This window comes from Poeciliopsis prolifica, unplaced genomic scaffold, assembly GCF_027474105.1.
Source record: "Poeciliopsis prolifica strain line A6 unplaced genomic scaffold, Auburn_PproV2 SCAFFOLD033, whole genome shotgun sequence".
NCBI classification, from domain to species: Eukaryota; Metazoa; Chordata; class Actinopteri; order Cyprinodontiformes; family Poeciliidae; genus Poeciliopsis; species Poeciliopsis prolifica.
The window spans coordinates 2,727,517-2,746,728 of record NW_026562408.1 but is presented as its reverse complement, the minus strand read 5'-3'; the positions used below and the strand labels follow the sequence as shown (position 1 = coordinate 2,746,728).

Sequence of the window (19,212 nt, the reverse complement as noted above, 5' to 3'; positions counted from 1 at the left end):
TGATGAAAATGTACAATGACATGTTGGGCTTAGAAAGCAGATGGTAGAAGATTTCCAACTCTCTATAATGTCTGTATATATGTGGAGATGAACTCAAAAATAGTTAGAATGTGTTCAGAGCATTCACACAATAAGAAGAGTAACAGTGTTACATTGAAAAGAAAAAGGTCACAAAATGTCTATTGGAATATTTTTTATTTTTTAGTGCATTGAATGTCATTCTGGGTTCTGACAAGAGAAATGAACAGAGTGTTGATGTGAACTTGTAACAAAATTCCATCAGATGCTTTTTAAGGCTAAGCACCAAGATTTGTTTGTTCTAATCTGAACCAGCTTCAAACGGTGACACAAGATGCTGAAACTATTGTGTTGGGTTCCTTTATAACAGAAATATAAAGTAACCATTTGGTATGTCTTAGTTTTTGCCTCTTTTTTCTGTATAATTATTTGGCATTATTAAATAAAAAAACAGTAAATCTAATGTAGCCAACCAAAAACTCTACAAAAAGCACCTGTTTTTTCATGCCCACAAACTATAGATTTAGTTCAAGCTGCAAACCGAAGAAACCAATGCACTGAACTTTACTACACTAACTATTCATAATTTTACTGTGCTTTGATTTTGTCATTATAGAGAAAGACATTTCTGTTTTGGAGACATACCTCATTTGACAGCAATATTACTAATATTGATTTTGAATTTGAAAAGAAAGGTGCTGTGTTTTATTTCTGACATGGGGAGACAGGATATCAGGATAGAGTCATTCAATTTTTTAATTAAAACATTCAGTAGATTCTCCATATTTAGCTGGTTGTTATAAGGCCTATGATGTAAAGAAATGATTTGCTATGAGACAAGACAGGACATAGTCTATTTGATTAATTATCTATATGACAGTACAAATTATTCCTTACTTTGCAAATCTTTCACTGACTTGAGATTTAATGTTTATAACGATTTCATAATCAGAACCCTTGTTAGACCAATAACCAAACACTAACCAAGATAACTTATTAGTGAAAGGTAAAGGCAAACAGAAAAGATCCTAAACTTTTTTCTTTCAGTTGTTTGCTATCTGTTCAGAGACCTATATTGTTTATTTAATTCATATAATGAGACCTGTATAATTTAAATACAATGACTGTGACTATAAACACTTCACATAGCTGATTGTCTTCCTGTCCTCTCAATGGCATGACAAGCATCAAAACACTTGATGTATGTGGCTGTGGTGGCATTTCAGTTCCAGCGAATATGAACCTATGACCATGTGATGAAGAATAAAGTGCATTTAGATGAAGAGCTGAGAGGCGGCGTTGGCATCAGTCCTCCTCATCGCTCCAGAATTCATCATCATCCACATCGACACCATGGAAGAGTCTGCAGCAGCCAAGGACAAAACAGTCAGACAGCACAAACACACTTGACACACTCTAGACTTGCTTGTAAGCAAATCTAGAGCTTTAACATTTTTTTATGGTACAGTGAGCTTCAAAAGGGTTCTACATGACAGGTTTTAGGCAGCTCCTCTGGTCAGACATGGTTGAACTTCATTTTCACCAGAACAGGACATGGATAACATACAATAATGCTGCCATTGCAATTTTCTGAAAATTTGCTTGAGAAAGTGGTTTATTATTTGAAAAGTCGCTAGATTAAAAAAAGCTGTAAATGGAGGAACATAAATACAAAATATAATTAAATGAAATCCAGAACCTAGTGTATAAAATGCTCAATTTTAAGAATTAGAAACCAATTATGATGATGTGGCTGTTTTTTCTTTAAAATATTCTAGGAACCTTGGCAGAGAGCAAGCTATTATGTTACTGCAACAAAAGCAGCATTTAGTGGAGCCTTCTTAGCCATCCATACTGAAAGTGCCTATAAATGTGGTTAAACTTGGTAAGAGTGTCTTACTGGTTAAAGCAGGGTGAGTGTGGGTTGTTAAAGTGGCTGTATGGGTTGACTTTGCTGAGGGCACCGAGGCACAGCCAGCAGAAGTACTGCTTACAAGATGTGCACGTCATCTTGTTACAGCCATCCACTTTCTGAAAGATACAAAGTGCCGCAACATTATGTGAACGGACATAATTTGGATGGAACCATTTTTAAAGGTTCTGATGTCTTAAAGCATTGTAACCACTAGGGGGAGGTATAATCCACCTGTATATTGGTTCCACAGCGGGGGCAGCATTTGCAGTTCTCCTTGAGCCAGTCTCTGCTGAAGGATTCCTCCACCGCTTTCTGGACCACCCTCTTCCCAAAGCGTTGCTCCATGAACTTCTGGCCCTCAGGCGTGGCTGACAGGTACTCATCTCTCAAGCTACGCAGATCATCTGAGGAACAAACCAGAAGCTCAGACAGTTAGAAAATACATTTTCTGATTTCCAGTGGGGGTTTATTGGCATCTGTGTACATTTTATTTCAGCTCTGGCACATCTTTTCAATGTAATTCATTTCAGTCTTTCCACAGCTCCAACCCAGCTGCTTGTCTCTCATTTGCCTCTTATTTGTAATGTGCTACTTTTTCTTTTCTAACAAAGTTTCACTCCTGCAAACTATTTTTAACAGGAGTTAACTGTGTGGTTACCTGCTGTTATTTTACAATGAGAGACACCGTGGTATCCCAGCTTGCACAGCGTGCAGAAAGCGTACTGACAAGCCGAGCAAATGCCCATGGTTGTGTCTGGCTCCACCATAACAGCCATCCCACAGGAGTGACGGGGACAGTAGACGACATCAGCCATGAGGTCTAAGCTTGACTGAAGGAGCAAACGGTCATATCGGGCAAACAATTCCTCATCCACAAGCTGTTTCACCTGAATGAAAAAGCCACGATGCGAGAGAACTGCTGATGTGAACTGAAAACGTAGCGAAAACTCACAATTAATCTGCTGCTCTTACCTGTGACGGAGTGGCTAGTGAGGTACATTCAGGTTCGGGGCAGTTAAGGCACTGGACGTTGCCGTCTCGTATTTGAATCTGAAAGTACTCTGTCATGCACACCTTACAGTAAACATGTTGGCACCCCTTGAAGCAGAGACAGCCGGCACCCAGTTTGTCTGAAAAACAGATGCCGCAGCAGAACACCTTTCCATCGAATGCCCTCTGCCGCTGCGCCTCATCAAAGTCCAGGAGCTGAGGTAGGGGGTCTGAATGGGGGTCCATCAGAACCACGGCGCGTGGGTCCGACTGAGAGGATGTTGAAAAGTGCTGGTCAGAGTTCTCTTTCTTCACATCTGCTTTCTTCTCCTCTGGTTTTTCAGACTGGCTCATGGTCTGTGTCCCAGCTGGACAGAGAAGAAAAACATGTTTTTCCAAATCCCATTAATTTTTGTAAAACTTAACATAAACTCAGCCATCTGTACATAAGTGTACAGATGGCTGAGTTTATGTTAAGTTTTACAAAAATTAATGTACATAAACGTACAGATGACTGAGCAAGAATTTTCTAATTCAAAGAAGATAAAAACATGTTAACATCTGACATAAAGCCAAGTCACCAGTAAATCTAAGAGGATGCTTCTAATAAAGCTGAAGGTGTAATTTGCATTTGAAAAAAAGTCACAAAGCCAAAGCCTACAACAGACAGAGTCACTGTGTTAGAAATAGTGAAAGTCATTTAAACTGATTTATTTCATTGAGTCATCTTTTACACATTATCCATAATTTTCAAACAGCTTAAAGATCCAGAGCAAAAACCTAACTTTATCTATCCCAGGTATGTCAAACTCATTTTCGTTTTGGGCCAAATCAAGATCATGAAGGCTCTTACTGGGCTTGTTGTGCCAGAATGTGTTGATTAAACCTGTTCACAAACTATGTCAATGAATTCTTAAAATTACATAATATTATTGAAGATCTTTTCAGTCCCTTCAGGAACTACTAATAAATGCGACTGTTTATTTACTCGCTGTATAAATCATGGACTATAATCATACATCAACTAAATTCTGAAGAAACAGGAGGGATTGATTGATATAAATTGGCAGTAAACAGATAAAAACTGAATTGATATGATTGATGATATAATATTTAATCACACTCAGTGTTTAGTCTAGTCTGTGGAGGGCCACATAAAAAGCTACAGCGGGCCGGATTTGGCCCCCGGGCCTTGAGTTTTATACATGTGATCTATCCCAAACCAGTTTAATGTGAGTTTACTGTTGAAAAACTGACTGTGTCCAAGCTTCCACCATCTGAACCAAACTGGGAGCCTCAGGTGGTTGACACTTAAACTGATCATACAAAGGACTCTCAATAGCCACTCCAAAATTAATTTTATATTTTAAAAATGAGCTTATTCCATCACCTAAATGTCAACTGAGAAGAATTCATGGGTATGGTCTGGGAGCCTGCACCTTTTACAATCCAAAGGGACATTTTTGTCCTCAGACCAGCTAAACAAAAGTTGTTTAAATCCACAAATGTTTTCATGATCTTTTCAGAAAAGACAACTTATTATTACTGTAAATATTTGATGTTATTTTTGAAAGAAAAAAAAAACACCATTCAATTTCTAACTTCAAGCTTCAAAACATAAACACATAAAACTTTTCCAAAAGAGGATGTATGCATTGTCTTCAATGAGATGTTATGATTTATGTGTTTTTAAGTGAAAACAAGAACAATAAATAAAAAAATTATTATTTGTGCTTTTGGGTCATTTGGTTGTGGAACTTATTGATTTGATGAAAAAACGGCAAAACCTGAATTTCTTATTATATTTTACTCAAGCTTTCTGTTACAATTAATTAGTTCTTTATCATTTTTACCCAACGTTATATTGCAGATATGCAGACTCCCAGGAGAATGTAACAACACAGAAAAACGTAAATACCTTTTGCTTCAGTGTCTGTTTTCCTTCGTTCACCGCCGCCCTTAATGCTGGGCCTGTTGAGTTCAAGAGGAGACTGGATGCTCAGAAAGTTCAGAGTCTCCTCTTTCAGGAACTGGATCCACATGAAAAGGACCTCAAAACCCTGGTTTTCTTCCCATAACTCATCCAAGCGCTGGCACAGAGAACTCAGCTGAAACAATCAAATATAAAATATTACATAGCATAAACTGTATTTGTAGATTTGAATAAAACTACCAGTCGTATTTCTGGAATATGGGAGGAAGCCGAAGTTTTTCTCATATAAAGAAATATAAGAGTTGGTATCATTATACCAACCTGGGCTTTGGTCATCCATTTGGAGCTGAGTGAAAAAACTGGTGGAGATGTCGACGGATAGTCTGCAGGAAGCTCAAAATTGAGCACCAAAGGAGGTAAAAAGCAGACATTATATTCAGCTGTCTTCTCTCCTGCAACAGAGAAGGGGAGTAGTTAGCATTTCTTGTTGTGATATGAATAAACTGCAAACCACACCCTTAGTGATGGATGTACCTTTCACCAGCAGCTTGAACTCGGAAGGGAGCTCCAGACACACCTGTATCTCTCCGCCCTGAGCCGACTCTGCGCGGCGGAACTCCTCTTCATCATAGATACTTGCTAATGCAAGCAGTTCATTCTCCTGGGCTTCCTTATCCTCAGACATTTACATACCTACAGCAATAACAGTACGAGATGTAGTGGGCGTAGCAGCGCCTGTCTCAGCATAGACAGTCAAAGTGAACTGCACCCAATCATTTCATGAATCTGACAATAAACTGGACGATAAACTGTTCATTTACCAACTGGCTTAAACGCATTGTGTCTTAAACTGCAAACCAAAAAGAAAATGGACAATGTCAAAAAATGAATCAATTACTACAGCCAACCCGACTTTTGATGTAACTTAGCTTTAGCAAAGCAACGTTGTACAAAAGTTGGAAGATGCGTTTATAACCCCTTAATATGTGTGTTAATAATGCAACACCGGCAAACATAAAGTGTTTTAGAAACTCTGATGATATAATTAAAGCTGTCGATTAGTTTCCGACTTAGCTAACAAACTTGTTGGTCACTGCATGAGGCTAGCAAGCTCTGTTAGTTAACTGCGGCTTTGTTACTGCAGCTAAGTAGCAACGCTAGGCCCTGCGTCCTAACCACTGTTATGCAGTTCAAAAATATGACAAATTATTTCACTGAAAAGTACACTGCAATTAAAATGAAGACGTTAACTACCTTATATGTCCCAAGCGCAAGTGACTTCTGCCCCCTTTGACTAGTTCTCCTCATGACGAGTCACTGTAGGTTCTTACAGCGCCACCTCCAGGAGAATGGTGATCTCAGTTAGCTCAACAATGGCTGGATATGTTCCTTATCAGTCCGCCGGCAGGAAATCCGGCTGACCGGCCAGGATGATGAGCGGCGAAGAATAATTTCACCGTACTCCATATTTTTAATATAATGTATGTAATTTTTAGGGAATGATCAACATAACATAATAAATTTAACTTAGTGGAAAATATACATACTTAAATTTACTTTGTGCATTTATAATTTTGATAGACTGTTATGGCCTACGATCAACCATAAAGCTTTTCCAAATAGACAAATATTCAGTTAACGTCTTCACTTCCTTTTTACTGGTTGCACGGTTTATTTGAAAAATAGTTTTATACACTGTGAATATATTTTAATTTCTTTATGTATGATTGTTTTTTATTGTAAGTTTATTGCTATTTGCAATTTTGTTCTTCTGTGTTTGCTAGTTAAGTTAGACTGTTGACATAGTTGTGACAACTGTCACTGTGTTGTAACAACAGGACATGAAACAGAGACAATACAAGACAAATTGTTAGCGATATTTGATCTCATATTCTTGTGCAGGATTGGATAGGGGCTTCATTTACAAGTTTTCTGGAACAGTAATGATTATATCACAGCTCAGTTTTTGTTATAAGTTTATTTTTGCATTTTTCAGTGATGTGGCAACAACAACAGCACCCAAAAAGGAGATTTGTTGCACCAGCAATCTCACTGTCAAGTAGAAAAAAAAGAAAAAAAAAAAACAACAAGGCTACTAGAGAACAAACAGATAATTTGCTTTTGAATTAGAAAAGCAGAACAGTGAAATACTGCATGACAGTAACTCTTGGTATCTAAATCCAACATACAGTACAAGAGAAGAAAGTTTCTTTGAACTAAATACATCATAACCCAGGAGTTACAAGTGTTTGTGGTGAAACCCCCCCAAAACAAAACAAAAACCCAACCCGCAAGATGACATTTACAACTTTAAACTATTGATGCCCCCTTCACCAATGCATTTTAACAATATTTTACAATTTAAACTTTGCTGACATTCTTAGCTTAAAGGTCTTTAGGAAAAGCTAAACAATCAAAGCAGCACGAACTAAGCTAGCAACCCACACTCGCAACTTCCCCACCTCAGGAAATCAATTCAATATTATTGTTATGCAATATTTCTGTATTCAAAGAATTTAAGAAAGCACATGCCGTGAAGGCAATCTGATGAATAGCACTGATAAAGGACGATGTTGTCTGCGTCTCCAAGAGGCTACCATGTCATTAAGAAATAACTCAGAAAAAAAGGTCTGAACAAGGTGAGAAGCATTACAAATGGATGGGAAACTCAAAAGTTGGCAGCAGCAAAAGTTTAATCAATGTCCATTTCAGGGAGCTTGTTTTCTGCAGTTTGCTGCTGTGTGGCTGTTGGCTTTGTTTTATCTGGGTTTCCAGGCTGGCTTTCTGGTTCAGCCTGTCCATTGACTGGACCGTTCTCCGTTTTCTCCTCCTTAGGAGGCTCCACTTTGGGCTTGGGTTTAGTTACTACTGGATTGCAGGATGTATAAAGGTCCTACGGGATGAAAAATCAAAGTAAGCAAGTGGATCTTAAGTCTAATTTTCTATGAAAACACATCAAAAAAGATTTGTCTCCAAGTACCTTTGTCTTGGCCTTGATTTCTCCTACTTTGACCACTGGGTCCACTGTGAGGTTCTGGTTGTTCTGCTGGTTCATTTTGGTATTCATCCAGGCCATGGCCTCATTGACTTGCTTATCCACCCGAGTCACCTCCAGCTCATCCAGGTGGTCATACTGCTCATCCTGTAAAATACAGAAACATTTAACACCTGTTTGTACTTTTTCAGCAAAACTTCCAGATACATTGGTTTATTACATTTGTTTATAGCGATTCTATTTTTAACATGCAGATATTATTACCTTTGCCTTGTAAGATTCAACTATCTTCATGTACATCTGTATCTGTCTGCCAAGCTCCTCAAATGCTTTTGGTCTCTCCTCAGCTTCCAGGTATCTATCGTGAATGGGCTGACCAATTTTCTGCAGAAGAAAAAGGCAGATCCAAAAATATTCCCCCTCTCCAATTCAATTTTGTAGTTTTCTAAGTTTTGATTCTTTCAACTTCTTCAGGTATGATGGGTCATTTGCTACAAGACATTTCATCCTGACCATAGGTGAAGTCAAAAAGGCAGATGGAAACTTTTGTACACACTTTGTCATCCAAAGCATTCATTTTAATGTAATTTAATTTACCATAATTTAGTTTATTTATATAAAATTGCTCCAAATGTCATCTCACCATATTTTATGAACAGGTCTGATTGATATGCCGTAATGTAGAATCTACTTCATTTCGCATAACTTTAATGAAAATAAAAAAATTAAACATTCAGAAGAGCATCCACAAGAAATTCTGGTAGCAAAGAAAGTTTTATTGTTAGCATAAACTGCAGAATGTCAGACAGACAGTGTTTCATCTGAACCAACTAGTAAGGAAAAGTGTTTGTCACAGTCACTTGTACCCATTACCCAGAGTACAGACTTCATTCTCCATGTGATTAACCTATTCAGTATCCTTTTAAATTTGAACTTTTTAAGCTTTTCAAAAGACTCACCTTCAGTTCTGCTAGTTTGTCAATGTAAACTTGTTTCTGCTGGTCCTCTCCATCTTCATACAACCAAGTTTCCGTGTCCTCCAGTTTTAATGAGAACGCATCACGATCCTAAAATTTCAAAACAAAACAGAAAAACATGAGCGCAAGACAGAATATTTCATTTATACCCAGATGTCAAAAATAAACATATAGCTGAGAGGCTAATTGAATCCAATGATGAATCTTGTTTGTACTTACAGCTTCATTCACAAACTTCTCCAGTGACCCATGGAGTTTGTCCCTCATTTCATACACGTATTCTTCAACGTTGTTTTTTGCATCATTCCTCTCCTTCTCAAGCTTGTCCTGCATGATCATCTTCCCCTGCACAAGGCACAGCGAAGGTCAGATCACTTTACTTAAAAACAGTAAACTGTTAAGCACCACATCAGATAACAGAGCTCTACTGTAATTTATAGCCATCAAGTGATCATGGGTTTTTATCAAATACAGCAACAAAAAACACATCTCAGACTCTTTTTTTCATGTGTGCATGCTGAACATTCCTGGTGATTTTTCTTGGGACATTACCTCATTCTCCATAAATATATTAAGTTCTTCAACAGGCAGCTGCCACTGCAGTTTGCCCTCTATGGGCAGATCCACAGTCTTTGTTTTTACTTTGGCTTTCTTGGCTTGAGGAGGCTGGTCGTTCTTCTTCTCCTCCTTGGCATCCTCTGGTGATGTCTGGAAAAATAAAAGCTGTTAAATATATTTAGAAAATCAAATTTTAATGTTTAAACAATCACTTAAAAGCTGAAATGAGTAACCTCATCATAATTAATATTATGTGGAAACTTAAAAGCTTGTTTCAGCAAACTTTCCACATCGCTTCGTGAAAGGTCAAAGTATAACCTGTAGTTTTAACAATCCCCAAACCTTCATAACATCAAATTTCTGTTGCTTTCACTTGATTTTTGTCCTTTTCCAAGTGAATGCATCAATTTTATGTAGAAATTAAAATCTTGTTATCAATTCACCATTATTTTAGAGCTTATAAAACTAACTAAACGTAAAAAACATATCTTTGCGAGGAACAACTTGAGTCAAACAACTTGAGGAAACGGTTTTCAGAACAAATGGATCAACTGTCATTTTATAAAACAATGTGATACTTGAACATTTTAACTTTAAGAAACAAGAAAAATATTAAGTGTCAAAGGGAACACATTATAATATTGTATGTCCTAAATATGCAGCTTTAATTTTTTAAAGCATTTTAATAAACCCCATGCTAACCATCAAGTACAAAATTATATCTAGAAAATTATAAAAGAATGAATAAATAAAGCTGGTGCGCCTTCTCCACTAGGTACCTAGTGCTGGGCGATATGGATGGAAAGTTTCAAACAGAGTTTCAGATTTTGTGTCATTTAGGATTAGGCTCTGGAAGAGTGATGAAATAAAAACAATAGGACATTTTATTAGCTTCCTGTAATATTGTGATTGTGTTCCCACTTGGCTTGTATACCAGTGTTGTTTTGAACACTGTAATATTCTACTTACAATGAATTTCTAAGGGTGTGTGTGACTTAATTCATACAGGAGTGGAGGTTTATCTGAGTCTGTCACTGACAGACAGAACTGAAGCAGCCAATATAGTTTCTTTTATCTTTACATGTCATCATAAAGGATAAAAACACGTAGACTGTGACCCAGAATCGTTTAAGCAACAAAATAATGTGCATAAGCTATAATTACGTTGAGCAAATGTTGCTCATGAACACTTGTGCTGCAGCTGACATAAAACTACAGACATTGCACCAGCAACAGGGATCGAGAATTTAGTTTAGTTAGAGGCTCTGATGCAGATTATTTAGAAATGCCTTGAATGGATCTTGACAAATTATAGAATTTATTTTTGTTCATTATGAGTTTCTTCACTTTTTAAATACTTTTTCATATACTCTAGCGACATATCTTTGGTTTAGTTCTGTACAAGCGTGTTTTTAGTTTATTATTGTTATCTTGGCAAAGAGATATTTTTCCTTTATATAACAGGATTTGATCTAATGCACACTTGAATTTGTCCATCTTTTCTTGTCTTTTGTAATTTGCGTTCATTACAAAGACATCAGGAGCAACTACACTCACAGAGGAACAATCTGTAAATGTGCTTCTGCTTCATATACAACATAGCAGCATGAATAGTGTCCTATCGCCCAGCACAAGGTTACCTCCATTTCTTCTGCCTCTGATTTCTTGTCGTCAGTGTCTCCAGCCTGGGGTTTCTGATCTTCATGGTCCACTTGCATTTTGCTCTATTGCAGGTAGCAAAAGAAAGCATATACAGAAAATGTATTAAGACAACACCTTGTAGATGTTTTTTCAGAACATCAACAAACTAATTTGTTTCAGCTTTACTAATTCAGACCAGTGCATGCAGGTTTTTGCTTCTTTTCAAGTATCAGATTTGTCAGCAAAGGTTGCTTTTCCACAGATAAAACCCCCCAGAAATATTCTAAATCACCTATATTTTAAATCCACAACAGTTTTTAGAGGGAGTAAGAACTGAAGTGGAAATGAAAGAATATGAACACATTTTAGCAAAACTGAGAAAATATCTCAGAATTGTTTTATTGACAAACTTAGTTTTGTCAATCTCTTGTCAAAAAAAAAAAAACCTTCTCTTTCTCTTACTCACCTCTGGCTGACTGCTACGTTTTGTTTCTTGCATCCAAAGCAAATACATACCTCCTGTTCCTTCACCGGTTGGTCTGTCTCCATCGGCTCCTCTCCTTCTGTGTCTTTTATGACCTCGACCAGAGCTGCGCTCGAGACACTGAACACACCGTGAAGGTTGACGCGCACTTTCACTTTCACCTTGGAGCTCTCGCCTGATGCCCGAGGAACCACATTCTGGATCAGAAACTGACCTGAAAGACAGAGGGATGATGTCTCTATGCCCAAGTACGGTAAAAAAAAAAAACAAGACAAAAAAACTCCAAATAAAAATCGTATGACAGTTGATCTAATGGGCATCCTGTAATACCTATTGTTGCTGTAGGGTAGTTTAACTCCTTCAGATTATTGTAATAGGCTTCCAGCATGAAGGGCTCTTTCCGGTAAAAAGTCAGTACTTTGGAGAAGGGAGCTGCATGGTTCTTTGGGAAAACCTCACAGTCACTTGAAAAAAGGTAGAGAGATACAAGTGAGATGCAAGTATCCACTTAGCAATTAAAGTCTGGATGAAGTCCAATCATCTTCATCCAGACTTAAGCTTAACTATGTGCAGAAGCTTAGCTCAGAACACTGTATTGCCTTATGACCATGAATGTTTTCTTACCTTAGTCCATCCTCTGCAGCTGAATTCCACTTTAGGGAAATGGAGTACGGGACAACATCCGTGATGGAGAACTCTCTGACTTTAAAAGCAGGCGACAAAATGGCACACTGAAAAAAACAATAAGAAAACAATAGTTACTAATTAATGTCAATAACCCTGAATTCAGTTTTTTATTGGTTTATTTCCCCTTTTTTGTCCTCATCACCTTCACTTAACTTCTGGTTTATGTGTAATGCTTTTATTTTGAAGTGACCACTTCCAGTTTGTATGTTAACAAACTAACATAACAACAAAAGACAAGACATTTGTTTGTACAATATATCTTGTTATAAAGTAACACCTTCAACAGAGGCATAAGGTATGTTTATTTTATAAATAAGTATGTTTTCAATATTAAGTAACTCAATCTGTGCATATGTTTTATTGTATACTAAGTCTGGAGTTGTCTTTAGATCATCGGCAGTATTTTAAGTTGTAAACGTTATTTTGAAGACGTGAATGTTAATGGTTGTAAGAGTGTGGTCTTTTGGCTGACACCGTTTTTTCTGTGGATATATTTCCAGCTCTTTCAGTAAAACTCAGGGTGTGTTCCTGCTAAACCTGAATGTTCATCAGTAAAGCCTCAACCTTCAATCAGCAGGGTATGCAACAACTAAAGTAGACTTCAGTGCATAAGAGAGTCATTGTAAATAGCAAACTGAAATGATAAGACTTTATTCACACCAAATCCTTTTATTTCTGGTTATTAAAGAATAATAAAGCATCAAATTCCCCAGAACTAACTACCAGTTAATCTGCTGTGTGTGACACTGACGAAACTGTGGAGAACGTAAATGTCTGAGCCGTACCTGAAGAGCACAGCCGCGGGCCACCGCCTCATCTGCATTGAGGGTGGTGCTCAGCTCTTTGCTGAAGAATTTGCAGATCCGCTCCTTGATAGTTGGAATTCTGGTTGCTCCGCCCACAATCTCCACGGCGTAGATGTCTTCCTTTTTCAGCTCTGGAAGCAGAGCGAGATTATCAATTAATCCCGACTTGTTAGGGTTACAAAGTCACAACTTCACTATCAAATGCTGTCGGATTTAAAACAGCCACAAGTGTTGCACTTCGCTTTGTGTAAACTGTTCCATGATTCAGTTAGGTGAGGCAAAAGCAATAAGATATTAATAGATAAGGGGAAATGACTAGAAGAATCCTTTGCCTCAAATTACATGCTCATAATCACTTCATGTGTTTACGCATGGTGGTGAGGATAGACCAGTAGTTATTAAAGTCATATGTACTCACTGGTCTGTTCCATGACGCTGCGCAGGGGACCCTCAACTTTGGCCAGCAGCCCAGCACACATTTCTTCAAACTGACCTCTGTGAACATGGTCATAAATTATTAATAGATACAGCTTAGCAACACAAACATACACACTCAAAAAAAAAAAGAAAAAAGGCTCAGCACTGGCAGACTGGTGCTACTCTTTAAAAGTATAGATTTTTTCAAATATATTTTGTAATGTTAGACCTGCAGACTTCATAGTATTTTGTTTGTAAGACATAAAAAAATACCTGAACAATAACTTTAAGCTGACTTTAAAAAGCATTTTTTTAGGTTTACCAGTGTAGTCGGGACTCAATATAAATGCAGTAAAAAAAAATCTGATTTGCTGATTTTTATTCACAGAAAATTTTTAAAACTGGTAATCCTTTTCTGGGTTAATTTATAATAAATAAATAAATAAATAAATAATAATAATAATTTTTTTAAATCTAATAAAACACCTTGAAGTTTATTGACAAATCTTTGGTCAGGATTTATTCATTATGTATAAACATAAAACTCACCTGTTCAGTTTACTGGAAACATCAATGTCATTCATGAAGCATTCAATGTTGAGAGGCAGGTCAGAGGAGTTGGCACTCATCAGCTTCTTCAGCTTCTCACACTCCTGGTAAAGACGCACTAAAGCTCGAGGTTTGGACCTGACATCCAGTTTATATTTCTTTGCAAACTCTTCGCAGAAGTGGTTCACCAGGATGTCGTCAAAGTCCTTCCCACCGAGGTCAGAATCAAAGGCTGTAGCCAGAATCTTACAGAAAGAAAAATGGGTAAATATCAAAAGTAATCAACAATAAAATACCGAGTAGGAGTTTATTTTCTTCTAATCTATTTAATTTGTCTGTGTCTTATCAAGGTGTGAAGTTATACTGAGTTAGTGGTACAAAAGCTGAAGCAGCAGCACATGGTAGCACAACTACTAACGTAAGTAACTATACAAAACCACTCAAAAGTTCTTTATAACTTACCTTGAGCTTTCCTTTGTTAAAGGCACAAACGGATACCTGGTAACCAGAGTGGCCCAGATCCACAAACACCACCATCCTGGGTTTCTCCTCTGGAGCTGGAAGATCCTGCTTATATATTCCATAAGCCAGAGACACTGGAACAACAAACAAGTGGAATAAATATACAGAAAAAAAAACATTGGAATTTTTTGAGGTTGTTAAAGACATTTTTCTGAGCAGAAAAAGTAAAATAAGTTTGACACACTGCCCCAGCTGAAAATATTATTGTCATGTTGCAGTATAAGCAACAAAAATTGAGTGTCAAACAGTTTCATATGCCATGTGTACCTGCTGTGGTCTCGTTCATTAATCGTAGACAGTTGAGGCCTGCAATCTGAGCTGCCTCCATGACCGACCTCCTCTCTGCATCAGTGTAATAGCTTGGTACCTGAAATGAGGAACAGAAAAAATTTAGTTTACACATACATTCTCATCAAGAAATGGGAAAAATGATACGTGGATGTTTATAAATTAAAAACCAAAACAACACTTTTACTCATGATCCCATTATCATCTGGGATCAGTGCAGATACTGCTTTTCTCAAAAAGGTGTCCACATATTGTCACTATTTTAGCAAGTTGGGATGCCAAAACAAAACGTCCCAATGGTGAAAGGTTCAAGAGCTGCATTTACAGACAGGCAGCAGCACGAGTAACATGTTCTCTGTCACCAGGGCCTGATGTCACCTATAAATTTAGCTTTGGTACAAGTCACAGCCCCTCTGTGCTAGATCTATAACATTACATAACGGCTGCTACTGTGCTCTCATGCAGAGCTTAACACACACTTCCCACTCTTTACCGACTGGATGCAAGAGAGGAAATGCAGCTTTCAGACACAGACATCTGGTGAGGAGGCAAATGCTCTAATGTCATATGAACAAGTGACAACCCACATATACACCAGACACTGTTTAAATGTATGTACACATGCATAAATGAACCCAAACCACATGTCAATGAAAGACACATGATGGCAACAGCCATAAATGATGAGTTCAGGTTTAATAAGCAGTGAAGAAAAGTTTAAAAAAATAAATAAAAAAATGATGTCACGTTAGAACTCATTAACAAATCATCAAAAACAAGACTGTAATACAGTCCTAAAATCTCCTGAAATTCAGATATCTTGATACCGAGATGACGCAGTCGACAACTGGCTTCTTCAGTGCACTTTCAGCAGTCTCCTTCAGCTTGGTCAGCATCATCCCAGTTATCTGCTCCACGCTGAATACTCTCTCTTCCTCCATGTACAGCACCTGAAACACAATATTCTCAATGAATTACCCTTTTCTAAACAAAAAAGTCAGCAAACTTACTGGTACACATGAGGTATAAAATTTGTTCATATTCTGTTTTTTTAATAAAATTTTTTTATTTTAAGGTAAAAATAAGTCCAAGCACTTATTAGAGGTGACGTCCTGCTGGACTAGATGGCATTATTATTTATGAACTCACAGGAACTTGTATAATTCAACAATTATTAAAACTGTCAAGTAAACGTGAATCAGAACAAATACTTTAACAATAAGATGTCAATTTATTTTACAGAAAACCCCCTCATGCTTTGAATAAATTCATTATAAGAAGAGACGATATGTAAAACAAATTGTTATGCCTGCATTTTTATCAATCAAACATTGACCAATGACAAAAAAGGACACTTTACAAAAAAAAAAAGATCTCAGAGGAAAAAGTTTAAAAATAAACAAATCAGCTTTCTGGATTGTTAAATATTGGCTTACACCACAAATAAAATCCAACATCACTTGACCTTTAACCCTAATTATTAGAACAACAAAATAGGGGCTAATCTCACCTTTATTCCGGTGGCTCCTGAAGGCATCTGTGCCAAGTCGTACACCAGGTTGGACTTGGCCGCCTGAACAATTGGGTCCGAGAACGGCCTGCCATGGAAACGCTTGAAGCCTTGTACTGTGTTCTTACAGTTGGTCACCACCTGGAGATGATGATTGAGCAGAAAAAAAAAAACGTTTGACAATGTTCACTCTTTAAAATACAGTTTTGGATTTTTAGGCGAAATATTAAAAATCTAAGGCATTAAATTTGGAGGAATCGATATATACCTGGCTTTTTGCAGCTGCTCCGATCGATCGATTTCTTGGACCAAATGATACAAATGACCTGGGGGAAAATGAATAAAATGTGAATTTGATTATTATAATCAAGCAACTGGAGGTTATCTAAGTAGACATTTAGTTTGTAACTACAAGTAAAACACAGGTAAAGTTAGTTGCCAGAAGTTACTACAAAATATCCTGAGCCAAGGCTCAATCCACACACAAGCACAACTACAACAATCATTTTCATTGTGTGATATTACTAAACTTTCCTTTAGTTTAAGCCGACATTCATTCTTTTCAGGGTACATTTACAGCCATTTTTCATATCTAGTACTGCCTGCCAAATGTTAAAAAGTGGCACTAAGAAATGACTCAGTATACAAATGGTTTTTGGGAAAAACATGTTCATATTCACAATATGTTGTCAAAAGAAAGAAAACTTTTGGTTTTACAAAGACACTTAATGGTTAATCAAGATTTTAAACTGTAATAGTCTCAAAAGGGTATCAATCATATAGTCTGAAGTTTCTTTTTAATTGTTTCTGAAGTAAAGCAATTCTGCCTTAACCACGTCCTCTGCTCACAGCCATTCAGGTGTGGCTTATTTAGAACTATTCCAGTCCCAGAAAAATCACTTAGCTGTGGAGCAGAAAGCTGAAGAACTCCTCACTCTTAATCGGGTACTGCATTTCAAAGGCTATGTTTGACAAGACAAATAAATCAACTAACATCATATTTGTATATTTGTGTTACTTAATAAAGACAAAGTCAGCTAAATGTATATTTCGAACAAGATGCAACATAAATTCCCAAATAATAGAAGAGCATTATTATAACTGTAATAATGTCATTTAATTTCAATGTAACTATGAACTATTAATCAAGATTATATTTTGTTTCTCCTGTTTAAAAATAAATGCATTGAATTGCATCAAATATATCTTAGTATTGTTTTTTGTTTACAATACATTTTTTTTACTCTACGTGAAAGAATCTCAAGTCAAAAATACATGTATTTTTTAGTCAAGAATAATATAAGGATTATCTTCAACCTTTTGACTTCGCCCCAAAGTCAAATTCACCAATTAAGACTTTTATGATTCAAGATCTTTATGTATTATCAATTACAAGTCACATATAGTTTTTTTTTTTTTTGCCAAAAAATACACGTACACAAATTCAGGCAAAACAACTTCTTTAATATCTCAAAATATACAAAATAACTGAAATAATTATTACACGAGACAAAAATAACCAGAAACCCTAAAACACGAACCGTTCAAACGGTTTGTGTATTTAGACCGTTGAAACGGTCTAAAAAGTGAACTCAAGAAAAGTTAACGAATATGCAATAATTACAGCCTTCATTTTTAATAACTATATTTTTCGGTGGACATAATAATTGCTAGAATATTCCACCAAAAGCTCCACTGATGTCGTCATCGAACGAAACCTTTCACGCAAGACGCACGTTTTGTCACACGGGACACGCCGGAGTTTAGGCCTTCAGTGCATGTAGGAAAATTAGAATTACAAAAGGAAGCACCGCCTGCGCGGGATCATCAGGCAACTAAAACACGTTTTCCAACAGTCAGTACCGTTAATAAAACTGAGGCGTTTAGCTGTCTAGCTTACAATTGTAGCTACGGTGATATTTTTTTATATATATATATGCGTTGAATATGAAATCAAAACAGCCCTTTCTGCAGCTAAGACTCAAGCGCACAAACAAATATATCTTACAGTAACAGTTAAATTAAGTTTGATTGATCACACACGGTCGTGTATGAAAGTTCGGCAAATGGCTTTAAAATCCGACTTCATTGTGAAGACAACACACAGAAAATGATAAGACATCCAACAAGGTTACTATTTAGGATTTTAACGAATAAATGTGCCGTTTAATACTTACGGCGTACATCTGTCGCTGTATTCGTTAGCAACTGTCTCGATTCCTCCAGCTCGGGCTACAGCCACATAGCAGCTCTGAAAGCCCAAGTCAAATCCCACCACTGACATCTTCTACAATATGCTCGTCTCTTGGTTGTAAGGTTGTCTGCAGCGGAACTTAAAGTGAGCTAATGTTTATTTAAACCTTAAAGATAGAGTTGTTGTTTTGCTCTGTGTTAAAAAGAGATAGTACTCTTCTTAATCCAAACTGCTGTTACCGGTGTCCCTGATCTGCACTGGCAACCCTGACCAGCAAGGTGGTTTAACAGCCTTCTCGCGCTCTCGCCGGTAATTCTCGCGAGAGGTGTGTTATCCAGACGTCTCTGGATTTTTCTATAACCATGTGAGGTGAGAGATGTTTCTCCAACTCTCGCTTTTTTGAGATAGATCCTGAGACTTTTGAGCAGTTTCTACACAATTTCTAAATGTAGTATATGCCTTAAATTAGAATTACGAGACGTGAAAAAAAATATTTATTATTTTACATTTAGTGTAAATTAAGTTTTTTATACAATCAAATATATCCAGGTAATTTCTGAAACAAATTAATAATTCAATTCTTGTTAGAATTTGAACTCAAAATTGTAATCAGAAATCAATTGATTTAATTCCACAAATATGGAAACAGTACGGTAAGGTTGTTTCCATTCTTAATTAATTCCTTCTGTCTATGTGGGTCCATGATCTAAAAAGTTGAAATTATTGAA

The 19,212-nt window shown here is 36.8% G+C and overlaps 2 protein-coding genes across 2 annotated transcripts; both read right to left on the bottom strand.

Annotated features, from left to right (window-relative positions):
* Positions 1-178: 178 nt before the first annotated feature.
* Positions 179-6,194, bottom strand: rnf14 (ring finger protein 14). The gene is made up of 9 exons (XM_055051421.1): positions 6,111-6,194; positions 5,391-5,549; positions 5,178-5,308; positions 4,842-5,031; positions 2,906-3,291; positions 2,592-2,820; positions 2,165-2,337; positions 1,919-2,049; positions 179-1,381 (listed from the first exon to the last, which is right to left on the bottom strand). Exons 2-9 carry the CDS (start codon positions 5,539-5,541, stop codon positions 1,324-1,326), a joined length of 1,449 nt encoding a protein of 482 aa, XP_054907396.1. The 5' UTR covers positions 5,542-5,549; positions 6,111-6,194; the 3' UTR covers positions 179-1,323.
* A 611-nt stretch (positions 6,195-6,805) lies between these two features.
* hspa4a (heat shock protein 4a) lies at positions 6,806-18,772 on the bottom strand. Its single transcript, XM_055051665.1, has 19 exons — positions 18,468-18,772; positions 16,559-16,616; positions 16,291-16,431; positions 15,608-15,730; positions 14,760-14,859; positions 14,433-14,566; positions 13,971-14,215; positions 13,423-13,499; positions 12,984-13,135; positions 12,136-12,242; positions 11,842-11,975; positions 11,544-11,725; positions 11,027-11,110; positions 9,381-9,536; positions 9,048-9,173; positions 8,811-8,918; positions 8,116-8,235; positions 7,837-7,998; positions 6,806-7,749 (listed from the first exon to the last, which is right to left on the bottom strand). Exons 1-19 carry the CDS (start codon positions 18,572-18,574, stop codon positions 7,549-7,551), a joined length of 2,517 nt encoding a protein of 838 aa, XP_054907640.1. The 5' UTR covers positions 18,575-18,772; the 3' UTR covers positions 6,806-7,548.
* Between the last annotated feature and the right edge of the window lie 440 nt (positions 18,773-19,212).

Bases quoted from the DNA above. Each gene is read 5' to 3' on its own strand.
- hspa4a (XM_055051665.1), bottom strand. From the start codon at position 18,574: ATGTCAGTGGTGGGATTTGACTTGGGCTTTCAGAGCTGCTATGTGGCT. The intron at 14,567-14,759 runs GTACACATGGCA...TTGTTGTTCCAG, and splicing joins AATGAACGAGACCACAGCAG to TGTCTCTGGCTTATGGAATA. The intron at 9,537-11,026 runs GTAACCTTGTGC...TTATTTTTCCAG, and splicing joins CAGAGGCAGAAGAAATGGAG to ACATCACCAGAGGATGCCAA.
- rnf14 (XM_055051421.1), bottom strand. From the start codon at position 5,541: ATGTCTGAGGATAAGGAAGCCCAGGAGAATGAACTGCTTGCATTAGCA. The intron at 2,338-2,591 runs GTAACCACACAG...TTTGTTCCTCAG, and splicing joins TCATTGTAAAATAACAGCAG to ATGATCTGCGTAGCTTGAGA. The intron at 2,050-2,164 runs GTGGATTATACC...TGTATCTTTCAG, and splicing joins GCTGTGGAACCAATATACAG to AAAGTGGATGGCTGTAACAA.